At 55.8% G+C, this 18,288-nt stretch overlaps 4 protein-coding genes across 4 annotated transcripts; 1 reads left to right on the forward strand and 3 right to left on the reverse strand.

Annotated features, from left to right (window-relative positions):
• Positions 1 to 140: 140 nt before the first annotated feature.
• PTSG_01778 (CAMK/CAMKL protein kinase) lies at positions 141 to 4,215 on the reverse strand (the record flags this gene model as incomplete). The annotated part of the gene is made up of 7 exons (XM_004997702.1): positions 3,947 to 4,215; positions 3,370 to 3,375; positions 2,663 to 2,890; positions 2,157 to 2,277; positions 1,653 to 1,957; positions 1,247 to 1,382; positions 141 to 1,087 (listed from the first exon to the last, which is right to left on the reverse strand). The coding sequence occupies exons 1-7, from the start codon at positions 3,956 to 3,958 to the stop codon at positions 141 to 143; spliced, it is 1,755 nt and encodes a 584-aa protein (XP_004997759.1). The 5' UTR covers positions 3,959 to 4,215.
• A 215-nt stretch (positions 4,216 to 4,430) lies between these two features.
• On the forward strand, positions 4,431 to 7,710 carry PTSG_01779 (brix domain-containing protein). The gene is made up of 7 exons (XM_004997703.1): positions 4,431 to 5,192; positions 5,508 to 5,633; positions 5,876 to 6,024; positions 6,195 to 6,244; positions 6,502 to 6,575; positions 6,753 to 6,803; positions 7,082 to 7,710. Exons 1-7 carry the CDS (start codon positions 4,587 to 4,589, stop codon positions 7,409 to 7,411), a joined length of 1,386 nt encoding a protein of 461 aa, XP_004997760.1. The 5' UTR covers positions 4,431 to 4,586; the 3' UTR covers positions 7,412 to 7,710.
• Positions 7,711 to 8,016: 306 nt separating this feature from the next.
• PTSG_01780 (uncharacterized protein) lies at positions 8,017 to 11,775 on the reverse strand (the record flags this gene model as incomplete). The annotated part of the gene is made up of 12 exons (XM_004997704.1): positions 8,017 to 8,099; positions 8,241 to 8,284; positions 8,452 to 8,608; positions 8,756 to 8,799; positions 9,062 to 9,267; positions 9,869 to 9,931; positions 10,066 to 10,119; positions 10,339 to 10,436; positions 10,592 to 10,714; positions 10,974 to 11,076; positions 11,214 to 11,281; positions 11,565 to 11,775. 12 exons carry the CDS (start codon positions 11,773 to 11,775, stop codon positions 8,017 to 8,019), a joined length of 1,254 nt encoding a protein of 417 aa, XP_004997761.1.
• An 893-nt stretch (positions 11,776 to 12,668) lies between these two features.
• Positions 12,669 to 18,148, reverse strand: PTSG_01781 (acyl-CoA dehydrogenase; the record flags this gene model as incomplete). The annotated part of the gene is made up of 17 exons (XM_004997705.1): positions 17,943 to 18,148; positions 17,584 to 17,706; positions 16,999 to 17,355; positions 16,700 to 16,790; positions 16,463 to 16,552; positions 16,119 to 16,233; positions 15,826 to 15,914; positions 15,420 to 15,511; positions 15,190 to 15,259; positions 14,915 to 14,991; positions 14,608 to 14,742; positions 14,320 to 14,409; positions 14,099 to 14,158; positions 13,829 to 13,909; positions 13,612 to 13,664; positions 13,191 to 13,329; positions 12,669 to 12,791 (listed from the first exon to the last, which is right to left on the reverse strand). Exons 1-17 carry the CDS (start codon positions 18,060 to 18,062, stop codon positions 12,669 to 12,671), a joined length of 1,905 nt encoding a protein of 634 aa, XP_004997762.1. The 5' UTR covers positions 18,063 to 18,148.
• Between the last annotated feature and the right edge of the window lie 140 nt (positions 18,149 to 18,288).

Below are 18,288 nucleotides of genomic sequence, written 5' to 3' on the forward strand. Positions count from 1 at the left end.
ACCACGAGACACACACACACACACACACACACACACACACACACACACACACACACACACACACACACACACACGCCCACACGATCCCACAATCCCACAGGATCCCACAATCACCCACCCACACGACCACATGGCGCGGCCTAGACCTTAAAGTCCTCAAAGATGGCAAGGCACGCCTTCTGCACCTGTGCACGGTCGCCCTTGACGCGCGTCACGCGAATGCCCGTGAGCGGCGGGTCAACAATGCGCACAATCTCAAAGTGGAGCCGGATCTCCTGGTTGTCGCTGAGGTCGTTGCGCATGAGAACGTCCAGCCGGAACATGCGGTTCTTCACCCGCACCTCGCCAGGCAGGCTGCTCAGGTGCGCGTAGATGGCCTGCCGCACCGTCTCCGCGTCTGCCTTGGACTTGAAGTTGATGCCAAGGTTGCTGTCCGAGACAATGAGCGGCTGCGCGAGCGTGCGCATGCTGTTGAACCGCGCGCTGAGCCAGTTGCCTGACCGCGGCGTCATGGCGTCCACATTCGGCACCTGCAGCGTCTCGCTCATCCCGCGGCGGCGGCCACGGCGCGTGCGCGGACTCCCAGCACGCGATGCGTCTGGTGTGGAGATGGTGGACGATGCGTTGGAGAGGGCAGACCCGGGCCGCATGCGACCAGCGCCGTCCGCGCCGTCACCGGTGGCGTCGCTGTCCGCGTCGGGCTGCTCCACCTCAATCTCGGGCAGCTCGCGCGGCTGGAACGTGCCCGCGCCCTCAATCAGGCGCAGGGGCAGGCGTTTTGTCTTGGCCAGGCACACCATCTCGTAGTCGGCGGTAACGTGGTCGTACGGGTCCGTCTCCAGGTGGCTTCGCACGCGGTCCTCGCTCACGCCGTAGTAGCGCGCAAGCACACCCACCACCTGCGGGTCCAGCTCGGCGCACTCAATCTGGGAGCTTGTGTCGAGGCGGTCTGTGGGGAGGCCGGCGACCATCCAGGGATGTGCTAGGAGCTGATCCATGGTCATGCGACGGGCAGGGTCGAGGGACAGCAGGCCGCGGATCATGTCACGCGCGCTCGGGCTCAGGTGGGACGGCTCGGCGTACTCGCCTGATGGTGGGTGGCGGTGGCGGCAGGTGGGGGGGGGGCACATGTGGTGAGGTACATGGGAGGAGAGTGATTGGGGGTTTGGAGAGCAAGGGGCACTTGGCGTGCATGCGTGCAAGCAAGCAAATGAAAGGAGCTGAACGATGCAATTGAAATGCGGACCTTTTCGGATGAGGGATCCGAGGACGCGGAGGTCTGGATCATCAAAGGGGAGACAGCCGCAGAGCATGGCGTAGGCAACAATGCCGAGGGACCACATGTCAGCAGCAGGCCCGCTGTACGACTCGCCACGGATCACCTGCGGGGGGTGGGAGGATGGGAAGGGTGGTGGGTTGTGGTGAGACAAGGAGGTGCGAGCGCGAAAGAAGGGTGTGCACGCGGCGTGCAGAGGGTGGAGAGTTTTTTTTTTTTTTTTTGGGACCTCAAATGGTGCATTCAACCTAATGAAATGACTCACGTTCATGGCACAGACAGGACAGAGGGACGGACGGACAGACAGACAGACAGACACACAGATAGACAGACAGACAGACACACAGACAAACACCCTCCTCCCACACACACACACCTCTGGTGCGGCGTAGTTTGCAGAGCCACAGCTTGTCTTGCACTGTTCCGTGTGCGGCATTGAGACGAGGCCAAAGTCGATGAGCTTGAGCACCTTCTTCTCGTCAAACAGCATGTTCTCTGGCTTGAGGTCGCGGTGCGCAAAGCCCTCCTGGTGCGAGTGAGCGACGGCAGAGACAATCTGCCGGAAGAGTTTGCGCGCAACCATCTCGTCGCGGATGCGGCCTTGGGCCACAATGTAGTCGAACAGCTCACCAGCAGGCAGGTGCTCCATCACTAGATACACGCGCGACCGCGACTCAAGCACTGTGCAGCGCACACGCACATGCACACAAAGGCAAGTGTGAGTGAGGGTGGGGATGGCGATGGAGGTGCGCGCTTGTGTGTGTGTGTGTGTAGAGGGAGGAGCATGTGCAATGCTACGTGTAGGCACGTGATAATGCATGCAAGTGACAAGGAAAAGGAAGCGATTGTGTGATGTGCACGCATGGAGCAGTCAGGATACCTTGGAAGAGACGGGCGATGTTCTGGTGTTTGAGGAGCTGCAGGGCGGCAATCTCGTTTGCGGCGCGAAACAGCTCGCCCTGTCGCTGAAGCGTCTCCTTGGATATCATCTTGATCGCCACCTGCACATGTTTGTTGTGGTTGTGATGGGCGGACAACACGAGGGGGGCGTAGGTGTAGGTGGTGGTGGGGAGTGTGGTGGCTGGTAAGATATGTGTCTCGAGCGAGAGGCAGGTAAAGCGTGATCGAGTAGGAAAAACGGTCAAGCAAGCAACGCGATCACGCACGCACACACACACACACACACAAACATCGACACATTAATACACACACACAGACATCGACACATTAATACACACACACACAGACATCGACACATTAATACACACACACACACACAGACATCGACACATTAATACACACACACACACACACACACACACACACACACACACACACACACACACACACACACACACACACACACAGAAACGCACGCACACACACCTTGATGCCGGTCATTCTGTGTCTTGCGAGCTTGACTTTTGAGAAGCCGCCATCACCAACGGTGTAGCCGACGCTGTAGTGGTCAATGAGTTCGTCCGGATACTTCCCCTTGTGCGCAGACACGTGCTTGGAGACCTTGCCGGCCTCAGAGGCGGGCTCAAAGTGCACCATCCATTCCATCGGCGGTGGCGCCGACACGCCACGACGTCGGCTGGCCATGCTTGGGACCTGAGGCGGCGAAGAAGGAGGAATGGTGGAAGGGGAGAGAAGAATGAGAATGGAGCAGGAGGAGAGGAGAGGGCGTGAGTTACAATTCTGTGTGAGCCAAGATAAGATGACTGGGAGAGGATCAGATGAACAAAAGAGAAGACAACGGAGAGATGGGAATAATGCGGTGTTGTCAATCAAGTACGGCGATGAAGCGAACAAAGGCATCTACAGACAGACAAGAGGAAGAAGTAACATCATGCAACAGCGAAAATGGACAGGGAACGAGGACAAAGGAAGAGGGGACCGACAACAGCCGCAGGTTATCAAGCGCATGACTACGAGCTAGGTTTGGTGATGAGCAATCGCACACGACCAGCACTCGAGCATGACACATCAGCGAGGCCAGCGAGCCGCGCGCGCAGGTCTGTGTGACACGAGCAAGCAAAAGCAGCAGGTGGCTTGAGCCTTTGGTGGGTGGTGGGTGTTGGTCGCCTCACCGTCAACTGTGCAGCCATGTGGATCGCCGGGAGGGGGGGGGGGGACGGAAGAGCAGGAGTCGCCAAAGGTGACCGGTGACAGGTAGGCGATGACGAACGTGGAGGAGGTTCAAGCAAGTTGGATGTGTTTATGTGTGGATCGTGGTGTGAGAAAGGATGCGGCGATAAATGACGCTCCGACTTATCAAGTACGGAGTAGGAAAATCAACAGGAGGAAGAGAGGAACGGTGGTCGTGGTGGTGGCGGTGCAGAAGTTGTTGGGTGGATGCAACTGCACGCGTTGTGTGTGCCTGGGTGTACTCGCCCGCGCGTGTGTGTGTCTGTGCGTGCCGGCGTTCAGGGTGAACGAAGGTAAATGCGTGTATGTGTGTGTGTGTGTGTGTTCAAGTCTGGTTGATTCCAGGACAGGCAGGGGTGAATGCGATGGCTGGTCGATATCCACGCACCAAGCAGGGTGGGTAACCACAACTCTCACAAACGAGATAGAGAGGGAGAGGCAGCGTCAGAGGTGCAAGAATTTCTTCGTCCATTCAAAGTGCAAGGCACGCATGTATTCGCTGACGAACACACCACCAACCTTCGTCGTCATGTGTCACAGCAGCAGCAGCAGCAGCAGTGGTTGCAGGGCTTATTGCCAGCTTGGGTTGCACCAACGCGCCAACACACTACCAGGTTGGGGCGATCAATGCAACTCAGTTCACTAGGACAAAGAAACAGAAGGCGCACAAATCAGCAGGAGGACAAGCGCACAAGCAAACACCTGACACACACCCCAACACATGCACACAAACCTACGAGCAAGTCAGGCAAGCAAAAGCAAGAGCATAAGCAAGAGCGAGCAGAAGCGGGAGAAAATCAAAAAAGACAGGACCTGGTTTGCCTCGTGCAATGCAAAGCAGGCTCACGTTTGGTTGGTTCCGTGGTTGGCGTTTGGTTGGCGTGTGGGTGTGTGGGTGGCGTTTTGCGGGTGATGAAAGGGCGAAGGTGCGCATTCCCCTGTTGTTGAATCTTGCTTGTGTCAGCCTTGCTGGAATTTCTGCTGACTCGACATTTTTTCGATACCTTGCGACTGAAATCAGCCCACCCAGCACCCACGAGTGTCACGTGTGCAGCAAGCAGCAAGCGGAGAAGTGTGTGTGTGTGTGCGCGGCAGAGCAAGTGGCAGACGGCTGAGAGAACGATCCCACAGTTTGAGAGAGCAGCACACGCATACAAGGATGGCTGGGGCAAAGAAGAAGGGCGCCGCCGGGCGGACAGGGCAGCAGAAGCGGAGCAAGCAAGAAGCAGAACAGCAAACCGAACAGCTAGAGACACAACAGAAGAAGCAACAGCAGCAGCAGCAGCAGCAGAAACAGCAGAAGCAGCAGAAGCAGCAGAAGCAACAACAGAACAAGCAGGTTGGTGGCGATGGTGCACCTGCTGCAAAGAAGGCGGCAACCACACCAGCCAAGGCCACCACAGCAAAGGGGGCCAACACCACCACCAACAACAACGACAAGAAAAAGACCAACAGCAACAATAAGAAGAAGGCCAACACAGGCAGCAAACAGAAGGAGAAGGTGACAGAGGGCAGCGCATCGACAGAAGACAAGAGTGCCGACGAAATCGTGGTAAGCATGGACGCTGACAGGCCCCTGAGCAGAAAGGAAAAGCGCAAGGCAAAGCGCCAACAGCAGCAGCAACAGCAGCAAACCGAAGAACAGGATGTACAAGATGATGATGATGTTGATGATGGTGATGTTGCAGAGCATGGTGATGGCGACGATGACGACGAAGATGACGATGCACATGATGGCCTCGACATGTCGGACGTCGCTCTGCACGTGAGTGCACACACGCTACTTTGAGTTTTTGCTCGTGGTGTGTGCTGTTGCGCTGTTCACTGTGCATGGGCGTGCGCGGGATACCAACATAATGCTAGATCCAACTGCTGCAGCGTGTCGACGTGCTCAACAATTGAAACCCCAGACAACGAGCTGCTCTCCCCCTCTCCTTTCTCTCTCTCTCTCTCCTTTCTCCTCTCCTCTCTCCTTTCTCCTCTCTCCTCTCTCTTTCTCTCTCTCTCTCTGGCAATCGTTCCTGTCCCTTCTCACGGCCCCTTGATTGTGTTTGATTGTCTTGTGTTGGTGTACGTGCAGCCAAAGCTTGCGCGTCTCACGCAGCTGCAGACCAAGAAGAAGAGTCCAAGCTGGACAAACAGGCAGCGCACGCTCGTCTTCTCATCTCGTGGCATCTCGTTCCGCGTTCGCCACCTTCTCTCCGATGTACGTCAAGCGTTGTTGCGCGTGTGTTCCTTCATGCTTGGCGGGAGAGAAGATGGAATAGAAGTTTCGGGGACGTGCCTTGTCACTTGCAATGCATGTCCAATTGCTTTGTTTCGTGCCGCCAAGCTTGTGTTGCAACTCTACTCTCACACCTCAACGCACGCTCGTTTCTCTCGTTCCGTCTGTGTGTGTGTGTGTGTGTGCGTGTGTTTGTGTGTGTGCGCGCGCGCGTGTGTGTACAGCTGCGGGCTCTCCTGCCGCACTCGAAGAAAGAGGTGAAGATGGAGCGCAAGGACCGGCTGGGCGAGACCATCCCGGAGATTTGCGAGATGCGCAACTGCAACAACTGCCTCTACTTTGAGATGCGCAAGAAACGCGACGTCTACCTCTGGTACGAAAATGAACACGTAGACACGCTGCTGCTATGCATGTGGTCGTGGATATATGTGTGCGTGTGTGCGTGTGTGTGACCGTATGTATGTGCGGAGCTGGCGAGGTGGCATGTGTTCAAGCACACGGTGTTGTTTACCACTTTTGATTCGGGCTCGTGTGCCACAACAGGGTGTCCAAGATGCCGCATGGACCATCCATCAAGTTCTACGTCACAAACAGTGCGTTACAGTTCTGTGTATGTGTGCGGATGCTTGTGTTTACGCATGTGTGCGCGCGCGTGTGTGCGCGTGTATGTTTGTGTGTGCGTGTGTGTGAGGGTGCTTGTTAGCGTGGTTGTGTGTGCGTGTGTGCGTGTGCGCGCGCGTGTGTGCGCGCGTGTGTTCTGTATGGGATTTACATGTTCAATACCATCGTGTGCTTGGCCTGCACACCTGTTCTGACTCCGCTGTGCCGTACCGTGTGCTGTTGTGCGCAGTCCACACCATGGATGAGCTTCGTCTGACGGGCAACTGCCTCAAAGGTTCGCGGCCCCTCGTCCACTTCAGCAAGGTGGGCACGCGTCCAGCACATTCGTAGTTTGTGTGTCTGTGTGCGCGTGTGTGTGTGTGTGTGTGCTTTTTGCGAGCTCGTTTGAAGGACTGCTTTGTGTGCAGTTGTTGCATGTGTCGACTGGACATCAAATTAACATTGACGCCGTGTGTTCCTGCATGCTTCCGTGTGATGCAGGAATTTGATCAGTCTCCGCACTTTCGGTTGATGAAGGAGCTTCTCTTCCAGGTTTGGTGTTGCACTCGTCTCGTGTTGATTGACATTCACCAGCGAATACACGCCGGCACGCATGCGCTTGTGCTATGCACAATTATGGTTGCATGTGTCATTCTGCGAAACGCTGGCATTTCACCGTGACGTTCACACACACATACATACACGCACGCATACATACACATACATACACGCACGCATACATACATACACACACACACGCATACATACATACACACACACACACACTCTCTCTCTCTCTCTGAATCCCCTCCTTCCTCCATTGTGTGCAGTCGTTTGGTGTGCCAAAGGACCACCCGAAGAGCAAGCCGTTTGTGGACCACGTTGTGTCGTTCTACGTGCTGGACGAGCGCATCTGGTTCCGCCACTACCAGGTGGTGTGGAAGCCCAAGGGCAAGCTCGGGCGCGACGAGGAGACGCGGCTGGTGGAGATTGGGCCCCGCATGGTGCTGCAGCCCATCCGCATGTTCGAGGGCAGCTTTGGCGGGCCCACGCTGTGGAAGAACGCCGAGTACGAGCCGCCGCGTCCGCTCAAGTACAAGGGCGCAGAGGCAGTCGTCACGCACCGCAAGCCCCAGCACCAGCAGCAGCCTTCGGATTGATTGATGGAAAGAGTGGTGGGCTTGATTGGTTGGTGATTGTGGTGGCTTGCTGTTGCGTCGTGTCTTTGTAGTCTTTTGTGTTGTGTCTGTTGTTTGTTGGTTGTAGTGATTTCGAATGAGTTTGCACGTTCGTGCGCGCGTGTTGTGCCAAGGCCCATCCCTGTCCCCGCAAAGGTTGTCTGGTCATGTGCGTATCTTCCTCTTCCTCTCTCTCTCTCTCTCTTTCTGATCTGAATGACTGATTTGTATTGCTCGTCGTCTACGCACCACCAAGAAATAAGAAACGCCGGCAAGAACGCAATGCATGGACATTGAAAGCGGCGAGGGAGACCAGCGAGCAAACAAGCAGGGGCGAGCGGCGTGTAGAGCACCACAGACGGGAACAACACACAAACATGCAAATGGCAGTTAAAACATAAGGGCTACAGTACGGGGTCCAGGCTCAAACAAAAGCTCACAGCATAGCAACATCACAGCACGGCCAGTCCACACACTTTGCGTCTGAGCGTGTGAGTGGCGGTAGCGGTGGACATTGACCACTACTCATCTCCGACCCACATCACCATCATCATCATCATCATCATCATCATCATCATCATCGTGTATTAGTTGTTCGTCTCAGAGGCACGGTGCTGCTTCTGCGCCTCGTCCACCACGCGGTCAAGACTGCTCTCGACCACCTCGCCACCTGCAATGGGGGAGGGACAGCGAGAGAGAGAGGGCGGGGGGAGGGAGGGAGATGCGTTAGACGCGTTGGGCATTGCACAGCATGGGAAGGAGGCAAGGGTGGTGGCGAGGGGAGAAAACAAGTGTGTGTGTGTGCGTGTACCTGGGGTTGGGTCGGCGACAGCGTTTGCAGTGGCGTTCCACAGGCTGTGAAATGCGTGAGACGTGATATGCGTGAGACGTGATGCGCGTCGACAACTGAAGACAAAGCGTCTGCGCGCGAAACAGGGCACACACAAAGCCGAGCAGACAGACAGACAGACAGACACACACACACACACACACACACACACACTTGCTCGAAAACAACTCACTATTCCGCGCGCTCGTGTGCGATGTCATCAGACGGCCTGCGCTCCTCGCTCGTGTCGTCCTCGTCGTTCTGCTGCTCGGCGCCGAGTGTGCCCGCTACCTGCTGCTTGTGCGCCTCGTCCACCACGCGGTCAAAGCTGTTCTCAACCACCTCGCCTCCTGCATCAGTGGGAGAGCATGTGCGTGTGGACGCGGTGTGCCGTGTGAGTGTGTTTGTGTGTTTGGGGGGGGGGGGAGGGGGGTGCAGACACTCAGTATTGTGTGCGTGCATGTACATGTGACACGAGAGCCCATCCTCCAACAAACCTGGCGTGGGGTCGGCGACAGCGTTGGCAGTGGCGTTCCAGCGGCTGAAAACAATGCATGATCTGAGTGAGCAATCGTAATTGCGAAGCAGCTGAACAGAAAAGTGCTTGGGTGACCTTGATTGAGAGTGACGGTGACGACAAACGACAGCAATGGGAAATTCAGCACACAATGGCACATGTGTGTGTGTGTGTGTGTGTGTGTGTGTGTGTGCGTGTGTATGTGTGTGTGTGTGTGTGTGCGTGTGTGTGTGTGTGTGTGCGTGTGTGTGTGTGCGTGCGTGCGTGTGTTGCAGTTGTAGCTCACTATGATGCGCGGCGGTGTGCAATGTCGTCCTCGCCCGGTGCAGACAGCTTGCGGTCAGCAGGGCTCTCCTCTTCCTGCTCCTCATCTTCATCGTCACCATCAGGGGCCTCCTCCTCCTCCTCCTCCTCCTCCTTCTCTGGCTCGGGCGCTGGCTCGGGTTCCGGGTGCTGCAGCTGCTCGGGCTGCTTTGCTGGCTCCTCCTCGGCCTGATGAAGCGAAACATGGCAGCAATAATGGTGGTGGTGGTGGTGTCAGATCACATCATGTGTGGTGGCAGGAAAACGCCAGAAGCGCAAGAGGACAGTCTAGTAGGAGAAAGACTGGGAAAAGACACGCCCGTTCGCCCAAAAAAATAAACGAGTTGTGGCATGACATTGCTCGAGCAAAGGAGTGAGCTAGGGTGCTGTGAGCGTGACGGCGTCACACCAACAGCGCAGCCCCCTCGTATTCCTCTCCCTCCCCCTGTTGTAAGTGACCACCAGTGCGTCAAGGGCTGTACAAGGACAAGGCCACTTTACTGCGAGGGAGGGGGAGAGGGGGGAGGGGCGCTCAAAAAGCAATGCACAGACAATCAAGGCAGGCAAGAACAGGGATGGAAATGGAGCAGGAGAGCAGGAGAAGGACAGTATCGTCGTCACAACAGCAACACAGCAATCCAGTACTCTCTCAAAGTTCATAAGCGTGCAATCAACACACAACTTATTGCTCGCTTTCAAAGCGAAACACAAATCGCAAGTGGCTCGAAGCGAGCGAGTGGATAGCGGAGTTCAAGATTGAGAAGGCTCAACACGATGCTCAGTATCTCACTTTCGCTTGCTGCTGCTGCTGCTGCTGCTGCTGCTGCTGTTGTTCTTCATGGCGCTTTGCATCCTGTAGGTCCAGCACACGAGCGCAAGAGGAACCAAGCGCGCGAGGGATGGAATGAGCTGACGCAAATGCGCAAGCACAGAGCAAGCTACCAATACAGTCAACACAGACAGACACAGACACAGACACAGACGCACCGATCTGCTGACGGTGCGGACGCGGTCGAGCTCTGTGTCGGCGACAGCGCTCTGCTGTGTGCACCAGCGAGCGAGCGAGGGAGAGAGAGACAGAAGTATGAGGAACAGTCAAGGAGAAGTGAGGTGTGAGGTGGTGTGACAGCAAGGCGGTGATCGTGCTCATACAACGATGAGGGTGTGCATGCAGAAGCAGCTGCAGTTCAACTGTATGGTGTTGCACTCAGCTCAGCGTGTGTTCGGGGGTGTGGTGTGCGGTGTTTGTGGGTTGCAAACCTTGTGTTTCGCGCGTTTCACGTAGAGAACAACAAAGGCGATGAGTATGAGGCCGGCGAGGGTGCCGAAGATGGCGCCAAGAATCACGGGCACGTTGTCTGGCGTGGGACCACGGCAGCCATCACATCAGTCAGTGTGCGAGTGAGTGAGTGTGACGAGTGGTAGTGGCACGGGGAGGTGTGAGGTGGTGGTATGGCAGAATTGGCATTTGAGCAACGGACGGTTCAACCAAACGGGCACTGGTGTTGCTCACCATCGTTGTTTGTCGTGCGAGGTGCAATCTGAATTGGCGTATCTGTGTTTGTGTTGTTTGTGTTGTTTGTGGAGTTGTTGCCGTTGTTGATCATGAACGTGACTTCCTCATCCTGGAACATGACTACCAATGGGACACGCGCATGGCACACGATGAGCACACGGTGAGCACACGGTGAGTTGAAGGGCAAGTCATGGGCCAAAAGCTGGTGTGGCAGTGCACAGGTATCAGACACAGACGCAGACGCGAACAGAAACACACATAGACAAACATACACACACACACAGACACAAATGCGCACACACACACACACAGAAGTGCACGCACACGCATACGCAGGCACACAGACACAGACACACAAACACACAGACGCGGTGCTTACTCGTGATGTTTTGGAGTTGTTGGAAGAGGGACGTCGGGTCTGTGCCGTTGTTGGTGAGATCAAGCTGCAGCACAAAGTCATCGGAGCCATCCTCTTGTTCAAACTACCGCGACATGTGCAATGCACCGGGAGCAACCAGGTGACATTGAGATTGTGAGGGTGGTAGGGCAGAGAAGCAGTGTTGAGCAGGAGAGTCCGTGCTTGTGCGCGCAAGTGCGTGACATGTGAATGCATGCTCACCTGCACAAACTGCGTTTGAGTTTGTCCATCAGGATCCAGGGTATTGAATTGGTTCTCCAAGCTTGTCTCTGATGGGTGGAACATGCAGGCCAACAGTTCGGAGGGGATATGAACGCGGTGATGGGTAGAAGAAGCATGATGAGAGCAGTGCAACGACAGCATATGATTGCCAAGGCGTGAAGCGAGCCAAGACGAACGCCATCCACACACATTCACACACACACACACACAAGTTCACACACGTTCACACACACACAAGTTCACACACGTTCACACACACACACACCCACACACACACACCCAACCCCCCCACACACACACACGTTCACACAGACGTACAATCCAACGTACGTGAGTCCGATGTGAGCTGGTTGCTGCCAGAGTCGGAGACAAAGAAGACGCTGCCCTGACGCTGTTGCTCGCTCACAAACTGGAAACTGGATGGCAGCTGATTCACGGAACCGAGAACGATGCGCACGGTCCAGCGCGTTGTCTGTGATGCAGCGACTGCGACTGCCAGCGCTCCCAGCACCGTCAGCACGGCTGTTCGAGACATCATCATCGTGGTGGTTGTGTGTGCGTTGTGTGTGCGTTGTGTGTGCGTTGTGGTGGTTGTGGACGTGTCTTGGTTGACAAGAAGGGAATGCACCAACACCACGACGTTGTGGCTGTAGCAGTTGTGGGGTTAAGCGCACAGGAGCGTCTCCCCACGAAGGACTCAAGAAGGGACGTGAGGGGTGTGTGAGAGGGGTGTGTTGCGACCGCGCAACAAACGTCAGTGTGTGTGTATGCGGTTGTGTGTGGTGTTTGTGTTTTGGTGGGTGTGGCTAATTGGCCAGTGGTGGTGGATACAGTTTTCAAAGTGCGCACCAGACCATTCTCTTGTGCGAAACATACACTGCAACAACCTGGACTGTGTGCTTTGTGTGTGTGTGTGTGTGTGTGTGTGTGTGTGTGTCTGTGTGTGTGTGTGTGTGTGTGTGTGTGTGTGTGTGTGTGTGTGTGTGTCTGTGTGTGTCTGTCTGTGTGTGTGTGTGTGTGTGCACGTACAAGCACACGGTCTTCCTGCCTCCTCTTCTCTGCACCTCTGTTTCTCTCTGCACCTTTGTCCCTCTCTGCGCCCGTGTCTCAGTGTTTCTCCACAGCGCGCGCCATGTTCAAGTGTTCATTGAGGGAAGACGTCGCCGTCAGGCCACACCGCATCTGTCCACAAAGCGCCCGGAGGGAAAAAAGCAACGTGTGGGGCGTGGGTGAAGCACTTGAGATGGGGCAAGGGTGGCAGTCGAGGGTGAGAATGAAAAGCAGGCACGAGAGAGAGAGAGAGAGGGAGAGGGGGGAGGAAGAAGAGGGGAAGAGGGGTATGTTTGGTGTGCATGGATGGCATGCGGTGTCAAAGGGAAGGTACTTGTCCTGCGTGAATCTGCTGCTGCTGCTGCTGCTGCTGCTGCTGCATGCTCAGAAGGGGAGGCCACCAAGAGCACGGTCATCCATGGTAACCTTGGACGAGTTGAGAGCGAGCGCGTAGTGGGACTTGGCACGCGGAAGCATGCGCTCAAAGTAGAACTTGCCCGTCGCAATCTGCAGCCGCACGCACAAAGGCATTGGGTCAAGGGGTTGGAGGAAGAGGGGTGGGGTTGGAAGCGGGCGGAACGTGTGAGTGAGGGCGGCAACCACGAGAAACAGCAGGGAGTGCATGCGCATAACATAGACAGAACTGTTACAAGAGTGCGCATGGCCACAGGTACGAACGTATTAAGCACGCACACACACACTCACACGCACACACAAAGCACACACACGCGGGCAATAAATCACACACACACACACACACGCGCGCGCGCGCACACGCACACACGCACGCGCAAATAAACAACCAAACAAACAACCACACAAACAAACAAGCCATCAGGCAAACAAGCCATCAGGCAAACAAACAAAACAAACAATCAGCCACAAAACCATGGCCATTTATCGCACCTTTGCCTCGTAGAAGTCGCGCTCGCTCTGTGCAAGGGAGGAGTCCTTCAGCTTTGCGGCAGCCGTGTCCATCATGCGCAGCCAGTAGTAGCTCATCGTCACGTACCCGCTGTACATCAGAAAGTCCACAGAGGACGTGCTGTAGGCATGTGTGTGTGTGTGCGTGTGTGCGCGCGTGTGTGTGCGTTGAAGAGGATGCGAGCGGTTAGGAGGTGAGTGGCGGTGTGAATGGACATGCAAGAGAGCATGACGTGAAGATTGCTGCTGCAATAACGTGGTGGTGGTGGTGGTGGTGGTGGTGGTGGTGGTGGTGGTGGTGGTGGGAGGCGATGACATGCAACAGTGGGAGGAGCATGCGCTGCGTGTTGTTGATTCAGCGTGTGTGTTGTCGGCGCAATGTGCGCAGCCATCGTAACCGCACCTGATGACCTCGCGATCCTTGTTCGCCTGAGCGTTGAAGCCAATGCGGCCCGTCTACACACACACACACACACACACACACACACACAGACAAAATAAGGAAGCGTGACGTGCGAGGGTTGACATCATGCAGAAAACAGAAGTCGACAACTGTTGTGAACCATGAAGCGGCAAACTGCCATTCGCAAACCATGCTGCGCCGCCAGCGATGAACGCACCAGGTAGAACCACTGGAGCATGTGCCGTGTGACGGAGAGGGCCTCCCACTTGTGCTGCGATGTCTTGCGGTCGTCAATCAGCTGTCACAGCCGACGTGGGGTCGTGTTTTGTGTGTGTGTGTGTGTGTGTGTTGTGTGTTGTGTGTTGTGTGTTGTAGTATGGTATGAGAGATGGTGGGCGAATGTAAGGCAAGAGAGTGTGTGTGCATGGGTGACAGAGACGCGAGTGTGTGCGTTTCTACACTTGTGCGTGTGAAGTGGCGAACGCACCTGCTTCTTGGTGTAGGCGAACACCCGCTTGGCAAACTGGCCAAACGAACGGCCCTTCTGCTCAATGCCAGTCGGTGCATGCAGTATTCGTTGTATGTGAGTGTCTTGGGGAGACACATGCGATACACATGCGGAGGAAAGCCACACAGAGACACACAAGACACACGAAATGCACGACACACAGTACGGCGGGCGAGCAACAACGTGGCCACCAACGGCACCTGGATGAAGATCTTGCGGCCGAGGAGATCGAGGGCCTGGATGCCGGTGGTGCCCTCGTACAGCGTGCCGATGCGCGCATCGCGCACGTTCTACACACCACACAACCAGAGTGTGAGGACCATGGCACTCAAGTCCACAACGCACACAGAGGCACACATAGACGCAAAAAAAAAAAAGACTCATGACCGCAGCACTCTCATGACCACAGCACACACACACACACACACACACACACACACACACACACACACACACACACACACACACACACACACGAATGGACGGACCTGTTCCATGCCCCACTCCTTGATGTAGCCGTGCCCGCCATAGCACTGGACGCCGAGGTTTGCGGCCTCGAGCCCAAGCTCCGTGATGCAGCCCTTCAGGATGGGCGTAAGGAAGCCCATCTCCTCGTCAATGGCCTGCGCAGCCATGCGTGCAATGAAACAGCAGTGCAAGCAAAAGGTTGAAGCGTGGTTGCGTGAGGACAAGTAGCACGCACACAGACATGCTGGCGCAAACTCATACTTAAATCCTCCCACACACAGACACACACATATGCACACACGTGCACACACACACACACACACCAACCTTGCGCTCGGCCTCGGTGCGGGCCTTGAGCATGTAGTCGCTCATCATGGACACGTCGTACATCATGCAGCGCGCACCTGTACACACAATGCAATTACGGCAACACGGCAATCGTTAGGGAGAGGCACTCGCTCACACACACACACGCACACAAGCGACATGCTCTCTTCATAGCACACGCACGCACGCACGCACGCACGCACGCACGCGGTCCCTCATTTGCACCGCTGCCATGTGGAGAAGAGAGTGTGTGAGTGGCTGGAAGGGCTGTATACCTTCGGCGACGGCCTTGCAGGTGAGGAGCATGCGGCGCACGTCGCCGTGGTGGATAATCGGGTCGGCAACCTATCGCAGCACCAAACAACACGCGCCCATGGCATCGATTCGCTCGTGTGAGCAGAGATGTGCAAGAAGGCACTTGTGTTGGCAACGTTGAACTGAGGACGTTCGAACGGGCACTGGAAACACACATGCACACACACGCACACATGACGTTACAGGTCACCTTCTCTGGGGCCTTCGTTCCGGAGAGGGCGCGCATGGAGCCGCGGTCGCGGGCATAAGTCAGGCCGCCCTGGAAGGCAAGCTCAGCAGCACCTGGCAAAGTCGTGGCGGGCGGGACAGAATGGGGGTGTTTGGTGCGTGGGTGATTGTGTGTGAGCGTGCGTGGGTGATTGTGTGTGAGTGTGTGAGTGTGTGTGTGTGTGTGTGTGTGTGTGAGTGTGTGTGTGAGTGTGTGTGAATGTGAGTGAATGTGCGTGAATGTGAGTAAATGCGAGTGAATGCGAGTGAATGCGAGTTAATGTGCGTTCGTATCAAGATAACAGGAAATCACAAAGCGTGCGTTTGCAGACATGAACATGGGGCAGCACAAGGAGAGGGCAACACAACGCAGATGGGGTGGCGCTCACCGAGGCCCTGGAGAGCAGTGCCGATGCGGGCGGTGTTCATGAAGACGAACATCTGCTCAAGCCCCTTAAACTCCTGGCCAATCAGATAACTGCCGGGGACGCCAAACAAACGGGACGAGGACGTACACGTGGAACGTGAGGGCAAGCAGGTGCAACAGGCCGCTTACTTCACACACACACACACACACACACACACACACACGTGTGTTGATCAAGTTTGGACAGCAGCTCAAACTCGCAAAGAACTGCTGTGCCATTCTTGCAATGGAATAAGAACAGTACATAAAACGCACCCGACGGTGTCCTCAAAGTGCATGACGCAAGTTGGGGAGCCGTGGATGCCCATCTTGGACTCGATGCTGCCACACGTCACGTTCTTCTCCTTGCTCAGCGACCCGTCCGAGTTCTCTGCAGCGCAGACCAGTACGGCAGCATCGTGATGTCAAGTTATGTTGTCGTGTGCGTGCGTGCGTGCGTGTGTGTGTGTGTGTGTGTGTGTGTGTGTGTGTGTGTGTGTGTGTGTGTGTGTGTGTGTGTGTGTGTGTGTGTGTGTGTGTGTGTGTGTGTGTGTGTGTGTGTGGTCACTGCGTTGTTTAAAATGGTGTTGGTTGCGGCATTGAGGTGTGCGCGCACTCACCAAGGTACTTGGGGACGAGGAAGAGGGACAGGCCCTTGGTGCCCGCAGGGGAGTTCTCCGTGCGTGCAAGCACAATGTGCACAATGTTCTCTGCAGAGCATCGCACACACAAACGAGAAGGGAAGAGAGGTGGTGAGGTGGCTAACATGGTAAGGTGGCCAAAGGGCAAGCTTGTACTTGGAAGCAAAGCAGAATTTAACGCGTTCGCCCCTGTGTGTGCGCGTGCATATGACACACCAGTAAAGTCGTGCTCGCCGCACGAAATGAAGATCTTGGTGCCGGTGAGCTTGTACGAGCCATCGCCCTGCTTCACAGCCTTTGTCTTCACCTGCAGAGAGGAGTTTGGCGGAGAAAGAGGCGGGTGGCAAGGAATTAGTGGCAGCACGGGGCCGTGAGAGAGTTGGGCGCTGCGGGACGGAACAGCGTGTTGATATACGTCAATTAAACACAACCGCACACACACACACACACACACACACACACACGCACAGAACACAAAACAACAGCCAAACACACACTCATACGCACACACACACCTGGCCAAGATCGGTACCGCACTGGGGCTCTGTGAGGCACATGGTACCGAGCCAGGTGCCATCAGCAAGCTTAGGCAAGTACTTCTGCTTCTGCTCCTCGGAGCCGCAAAGGATGAGGGTGTTCATGCAGCCGATGCTCAGGCCAGGGAACATGCCCCAGGTCCAGTTTGCGGTGGCAAACAGCTCGGCCTTGACCATGTTGAGGGAGGTAGGCAGGCCCTGGCCACCGTACGCCTCGGGCACGCTCAGGCCCTGCCAGCCAAGGGCAGCGTATGACTCGTAGGCCTCCTTCCAGCCGGTTGGCGTCTTCACGTCCTTGGTCTTCGGATCGTGCTTGGCGCCCTCCTCATCACCAACCTTCAAGTCAAGTGAGCAAGCAAGCAAGTGCGTGTAATTGAAGTCAGTCAGTGTTGTTTGTTTGTTTGTTTGTGTGTTTGTTTGTTTGTTTGTTTGTGTTTGTTTGTGTTTGTTTGTGTCGACGCGCATGCATGTCAGCATGCGTGCGAACCCGTCTCTGTTCTCAAGTTCTGCCACGGGCACGTCCACACGCCTTCGCACACGCAAAAGGTAGCGGGGAAGGGGAACCTTGTTGAGTGGTGACAGGACATCCTCAGCAAACTTGGCACACTCCTCGACGACAGAGGCGCGGAGTTCCTCATTGCACTCCTCGTAACCGGCCTTGACGTAATGGCGATCACCTTCAAGCACCTGTCAGCCCACGCACAAACACACACACACACGCACACACGATCATTTGCATATGATTTGCATCAGCAACAGAGCCAGCAGCGACGCTTGTTGGGTACCACCACATCAAGCCGGTGGATTGGTTGCCACGATCGAACTTGTGTTGTTGTTTGTTGTTTTGCTTTTGTTGGAGCATGTTTCACAGGATTGCACCGCACACATGCGCACACACATACGCACTTCAATCCAGGACCAACCTCATCGATGACAAACTGGATGTCGCGCACGGGGGCCTTGAACTGCACCGACATGCAGCGGGCCTGTGAGACGATCACGCCGCGCCCGACAGCGCGGAGCGCGGTGGTGGCAAAGCTCATGTTTCGGATGGACGGAGCGACACCAACGAACGACGTCGTGAGAGGCAGGCAAGCACGGAGGACGGGTGGTGCTGGTGCTGCTGGGCGCGAGTTGTGGTCGCAATAAGTGTGCTGTGAGATTGTAGTGGCTTTGGAGCAGCGGCCAGAAGACGAAGCGTGGAAAAAAAAAAGCAGCGGCAGGGCAGTGGATTAAAACAGCATCACATCTAAAACAATGGCGGTGCAG

The sequence above is a fragment of the Salpingoeca rosetta genome (assembly GCF_000188695.1).
Source record: "Salpingoeca rosetta unplaced genomic scaffold supercont1.3, whole genome shotgun sequence".
NCBI classification, from domain to species: Eukaryota; class Choanoflagellata; order Craspedida; family Salpingoecidae; genus Salpingoeca; species Salpingoeca rosetta.